The sequence below is a fragment of the Citrus clementina genome, unplaced genomic scaffold (genome assembly GCF_000493195.1).
Source record: "Citrus clementina cultivar Clemenules unplaced genomic scaffold, Citrus_clementina_v1.0 scaffold_9, whole genome shotgun sequence".
Taxonomy (NCBI): Eukaryota; Viridiplantae; Streptophyta; class Magnoliopsida; order Sapindales; family Rutaceae; genus Citrus; species Citrus x clementina.
In genome coordinates, this window is record NW_006261964.1 from 16,323,434 (window position 1) to 16,330,045 (window position 6,612).

At 32.8% G+C, this 6,612-nt stretch overlaps 1 protein-coding gene across 1 annotated transcript; it reads left to right on the plus strand.

Annotated features, from left to right (window-relative positions):
* Positions 1-4,799: 4,799 nt before the first annotated feature.
* Positions 4,800-5,335, plus strand: LOC112099323 (L10-interacting MYB domain-containing protein-like). Its single transcript, XM_024186782.1, has 2 exons — positions 4,800-5,075; positions 5,183-5,335. The coding sequence occupies exons 1-2, from the start codon at positions 4,800-4,802 to the stop codon at positions 5,333-5,335; spliced, it is 429 nt and encodes a 142-aa protein (XP_024042550.1).
* The last annotated feature ends 1,277 nt before the right edge of the window (positions 5,336-6,612 follow it).

Below are 6,612 nucleotides of genomic sequence, written 5' to 3' on the forward strand. Positions count from 1 at the left end.
TTATTAAAATACGAAGAAAATATAAGATGGAGAGGGAATTACAGAAAATGGATCCCAAAAATGGATTCAGAGATATCAAATTAGGGGGGGAGGCCCCCTTTTTATAGATACATGGAGTAAATCATGGCCATCGGATTAAAAACAGTTTGGACGCTCAGGATTGCACCACGTCATCAGTCAACAGTCCACGGTTTGACCACGCGGATGAACAGTAACACGGTTTGACCCGACTTTGAACAGTAACGCGGTTTGACCCGGATGAACAGTAACGCGGTTTGGTTGAAAATAATCCTGTGTGATGCATGCACCGTACGCGAGATTTTTCGTCCACTGATATGCTGCCACGTCACCATCAACAGTACATAAGAATTTTAGTCCAACAGGATCATGACACCTCATCAGTCAATGCCACATCATCGGTCAATGCCACGTCATCATCCGTCTATGTGAACAGTGTCGTGAACAGTAACGTATACAGTACCGTACACGTGAATAGTACCGTACATGTGAATAGTGCCATTTTTCCTTTTATGCTCCTCCTAAGGTTTTCGACCGTCCTGAGTTCAAAAGTGATGTCCGTTTTGCCGTCTGATCTCTCCTTTATTGTGAAATGACTATAATGCCCCTAAAATACATAAAATACTTAATTAAAATAAAAAACATATAATTAAATCATAAGAAGGTTAAATATATAAAAGTAAGGGTTGTTAGTAAGACTTAAAATGTAAAATGACGGTTTTCTCCTTTATAAATATGCATTTTCTAACACTCAACATCAAGATTGCATTTTTGCATGGAAGACTCCAAGAAGAAATCTTCATGACTCAACCTGAAGGGTATGTGGACTCCATGAAACCCAGACATGTATGCCTACTCAAAAAGTCTCTTTATGGTTTAAAACAGTCCCCAAGATAGTGGTATCTCAGGTTTGATGAATTCATGATTACAAATGGATTCATGAGATGCAACTATGATTGCTGTGTGTATTTCAAGCTGCTGGAAGATGATCACTACATATATCTCTTCCTATATGTAGATGATATGCTGATAGCTTGCAAAAGAATGGATGAAATAGAAAAGTTGAAGGTAATGCTAAACTCAGAATTTGACATGAAGGACTTAGGGACTGCCAAGATTTTAGGTGTAGAAATTAAAAGAAACAGAACAAAGAGAGAAATATTTCTCAGTCATGAGAGATATTTGACTAAGGTTCTGGAAACCTACAAGATGCTGGATTCCAAGCCTGTACTAACTCCTCTAGCAGCTCACTTCAAGCCGAGTAATCAGTTGTGTCCAAAAACTAATGAAGAGAAGCTTGATATGAAAAATGTTCCCTATGCTAATGCTGTAGGTTGCCTAATGTATGCTATGGTACTCACTCGACTAGACCTATCCCACTCAGTGAGTGTAGTTAACAGATATATGGCACAACTAGGGAGAGAACACTGGAGAGCTATTAGATGGATCATGAGGTACTTAAATGGTTCTTTAAACCGTGGATTAGTATATGGAAGATCCAGAGGGAGAGGTGATGGGCTGCTAGGGTTTGTTGATTCAGACTATGCAGGAGACTTGGATATAAGGAGGTCACTCACAAGCTCCATGTTTATGTATGAAGGTTGCCTCATCAACTGGAAAGCTACTCTGCAGCATGTGGTTGCTCTCTCAACTACAGAAGCTGAGTATACAGCTACCATAGAAGCTGTAAAGGAAGCTTTATGGCTGCAGGGGCTGTTTGGTGAATTAGGAGTGAGGCAGAAGTCAGTGACTATACATTGTGACAGTTCCAGTGCCATTCATTTGTGCAAGAACTCTGCACACCATGAAAAAACCAAACATATAGACATAAAACTTCATTTCATCAGAAACGAAGTGTCTAAAGGAGCTGTGAAGATGGCCAAGGTGCATATAGACGAAAATCCAGCAAATATGCTGACAAAAGCGGTTCCGTCAGCAAAGTTCAACATGTGCTTGGACTTAGCTGGTCTGAGCAGCCACTAAGTTGATAAGAATAAGGAGAAGGAAGCAGGTAAATGAGCTTTTGATTCAAGTTGGAGAAATGTGGACTTGAGTGCAATGAATCGAAAACTCAGAGTCCCAAAACAGCTTCGTTGTGATCAAATGGTTTCAGTCATTTGTCATGTGCAGCACGAGGTGTTTAAGTTTAAAGACGAAACGACTCAGCCTCTGTCGTTTTGGATAAACTTAAGTGAAGCACGTGAGCCAGCTTGTGAAGAAGCGAATCAAGGTTGTTAAAAGCTGTTACACACGTGTCCAGATTCGATGCAATCTGGGTTTCAGCATCAGGAGTATAAAACTGGTTGTTGAGGGAGAAAGACGTGGGGTTTAGAGAGAGCTTAAGAGAGAGATAGAGAAGTGAGAGAGGTTCTTCTTGTTGCTTGTAATCTCTTGTTTAGAAGCTCTGTATTTGTCTTCTTGATTCATCAATAAATCTTTTCCTATGGCTTTTCCCGTGGATGTAGATTGTGCATGAAATGCACAATTGAACCACGTAAGATTCTGTTTCTTGTGTGTTGTGAGTTGTTTCTTGATTGGGTTATATACTGTGATATTAATCATTAGATCCAGGGCTAATTGGAATTGAGTTGGGGTCTTGGTATCAAGGCTTGGTTTCTTCTGCAACTTGTTTGATCAAGAACTAGAGTCTCCTAGGCAGTGGTTTAGCACCTTGAGTCTTAAGGGGTGCTAAATCACTACAATTTGATTAGAACATAATTTGGAATTCAGAATTGCTACTTTGAGTCCTTTTGCATTCTTTTCCTTATTCAATTAAATTGAGGAACATTATTAGTTTTAAAGTGATGTGTTACATAATTTCATAGTATATTGTATTGCCAATTTGGATTCCTTTATAACTAAATATGTACCTCGTTCAATACACATCATTATAAGACTGAGCTAATTACATTGGTAAGAACTAACAATTTAACTTACAGTACAATTTATGATGAATATAATATAAAATTACCGATATACCACTTGTCATATCTTTCCAGCCAAAACTATAACCAACTCTATGCAAGGCGAAACTATATATATGTTCAAAACAAACCACAGAACCAAATTCTGCAAAAGACAGTAGATTGTTGAATCTTCCCCCCCCCCCCCCCCCCGCACACAACAATTAATGGCGGCCATAATTCTGACCTATACGTATCATCATTCATCCTCTTTCTCCTATGTTCCCCCTGACAACTCAGTCACCGATGCCGTCGAAATCCTTAGCAACTACTGTCTCGTTCGGTCCGGTCCACATCAAGCTGGTTTTACCAAAAAAAAAAAAAAAAAGAAGAAGAAAAATGATTAGCAAAGGGTAAGAGCAACAACTTTGTAGCAATTATCTAACTCCCTAGAGTAGTTTATTTAGAGTGAAAATTTTTTAATACTTAAAATTTTTTCTAATAAGAGTTCATTTATTTTAAATTTTTTACAACGTTGTAAAAACCATTTATAATATTATAAAAATTGTTCCTATATTTTAATAAAGTACGAGAATCCTTATCCGCAAAACACTATCTAATAATTACTAAAATAAAATACTCACCTAAAATAATTTTTTAACATAAATTCAATCAAGACCAATAGCTTTGTAATAAGTAATATAACTCGCTAAAGTGGCATTTGAAATAATTGAATTTTCACACATAAACTAGAAATTGAAACTCACAGAGAAATGTTGTACGATGGCAATGATGCCTTGCAGATGATGAAGAATTGATTTAGGTAGCGTTTACATTTTGGATTGGAGTGAGAATCCTGAGCAGTGGGAATCCTGGGATTAGGAGTGTGGAATGGAAGTGAGAGTAGGTTGTTTACTTACATTAGAGTGGGATTATGAAATTATCTTGGATTAGGAGTAAATGGTTTTAAATTACAGTTCTACCCTTATTTAAAGAATTATAATTTTTAATTACAAAATTAATAAAAAATATATTGAAAAATAAATAAATAGTTTATTATATTTATAAATTAATAATAATTATTAATATTCTTAACTATGTAAATCATAATTTTTTATTAATTTTAATTTGAATTATGTAAATAAAAAATTATTAATAATAGCAACACAAATGAAACATTATCATTGATACTATAATACAAAATTAATATTTTCTTAAAATAAAATATTTATTATTATTAAATAAATAAATATAATAATATTATATTTTCAAATAAAGATAGAACATAGTAATATTATTAATTCTCTATGAGTATAATAATATTATTTTAAAGTAATTTTAACTTAGAATCAATGTAAATTATTATTTTAACTAAATATAATAATATTATATTTAAATATGTTTAATATTATTATTTTAATAAATTTAATTTATAAAATAACATACTAATATTATTTAAATAAATATTGTTTTATTTATTTTATTTTATTAAATTTCATAAAATAAGTATGTTTATTATTATTATTATTTTTGATAAATGTAATTTATAATATAATATAATAATATTATTTAAATAAAAATGATATTATTTATTATTTATTTTAACTTTAATATAAAAATGATATATTACAGTTATATAACTATATATAACTTTAATATATAGTTATATTTTACCATAGCCATTTTTGTGTGAATGTGGCTTTTGATTGTGATATGATGATTAATGATATAATTGCTTGAGTTCTTGAGTGCATGATATCCGTTATTGCTTGTTTTTCATGACTATCATGAATGAGTTTTGGATTTTACATTTTATTATTATAAACGACGAACAACAATATTGCCAACTCTACTGAAACTTCCAGTAATGCACAACTTATGAAGGCACAGTCGGATGCAAATACTCTAGTTATATTATGTGATTTGTGTATTTCGGAAGTAGAGGCGGGACATTGCCCTGGAACTCATTTTACTATTGTTGGATGGGAAAGCTTAGTTGCAAATTTCATTAAGGCAACTGGAAAAGAGTATACTAAAAGACATTTGAAAAATAAGTGGGATGCCCTTAAAAGTGATTGGAAACTATGGAAAGATCTTGTGGGGAAAGAAACTGGTCTAGGATGGAATCCCATATTAAAGACTATTGATGCAGTGGTGGCAGAAGAAAATTAAGGTATGAATGCTGATTATTTTGCCATTCACAACATTTTTTTTATTATGTACAAAATAAGTGTTTAACTTCATACAATGTATATATACAGATGTATCTCAAGGCAAGCAAGTTTCGTAAAGGAGGCATTGATAAAGAATTAGAAGGGAAGTTGGACAGAATGTTCATGAACACTGCAGCCACTGAGAGCATGCTTGGGCACCTTCAGCTGGTGTCTTTCTATCTGAAAGTCGTGAACAGTTAGATAAAAATGTCATTCCTCTATAAAATAATGGTGATTCAGATGAGTTCACTGATCAATTAGAATCTGACAAAAGTATTGAAAATTCTGAGAAATTGGTGGATAAAAGAAAAGCTGAAATACATGAGATAGCAGATAAAAAGGTTTAGAAAATTGAAAAGGTTGGATTAGGAGGGGCAAAGGTGGGAGCCGCTACAAAATTATCACAACAGATTGATCGTCTTATAAATATTGTTGAGGATAAAAAAATGATACCAATGGTTGTAGTATTCCTGATGTGATTCAGATGGTTGAATCTTTGCCTGGAGTGGAAGTTGGAAGTGACTTATGGTTATTTAGCACTCGACTATTTTTATCTAAAGAGAAAAGAGACATGTTTTCTATCATGAAAGATCCAGAGACAATGCTCAAATGGCTTCAGTTTGAGAAATCATCGGCTTATAATCTTCAAAACATATTATTGTAGTAATCTTATTAGATGATGTTAGATTTTCCTTTATGCTTTTAGATTTTAGTTTCTTTTAGGAATAAGGTGTTTTCATGAACAATTAATTTTACGATATTGTTTTCATACTACTTTTCATCAAACATTAACTATAATAATAATTATGAATGATTTTCATAATTGTTTATAGCAACATTTTATTTTTACTTATATATTAATTTTGCTACATGTTTAGTGATACTTTTTGAATAATTTTTTACAGGTTTATTTTAGAAATAGATGCATCTGATGATGAGGTGTTCGACCAAATTGTATGTATCTCTGCACTTCTTGTAGAAGACTACTATCTTAAATATATTCATAAACAACCATGTATGAATTCTATGCAAATTAGAAATATGTGGTTGAAGGAAGTATTAGAAGGAAATGATAATCAGTGCCACAGGATGTTTAGAATGGAAAAGGCTGTATTTTTTAAATTATATGCTGACCTAGAAACAAATTATGGGCTGAAAGGCTCAAAAAGAGTCGGGGTTGCTGAGATTTTAAGAATGTTTTTGCATACTTTAAGACATGGGGTTGGAAACATGTTGGCACAAGAACAATTTCAACACTCAGGTGAAACTATCAGTAGGTATTTTAGTCAAGTATTAGATGTTGTATGTCTTATGGCAATAGATATAATAAGACCAGAAGATCTTGAGTTTAAGGAAGTGCCTAAAGAAATATTGAGAGATTCGAGATACATGCCCCACTTTAAGGTAAGTAAAAGAAAATTGTTTTTAATTTTTGTTTTACAAAGTTACAGATTAGTGATAAATATGTTTTCATTCTA

Coding starts and splice junctions, on each gene's coding strand:
- LOC112099323 (XM_024186782.1), top strand. CDS start 4,800: ATGAAGGCACAGTCGGATGCAAATACTCTAGTTATATTATGTGATTTG. Junction 5,076..5,182: donor TAAAGACTATTGATGCAGTG/GTGGCAGAAGAA, acceptor GTATATATACAG/ATGTATCTCAAGGCAAGCAA.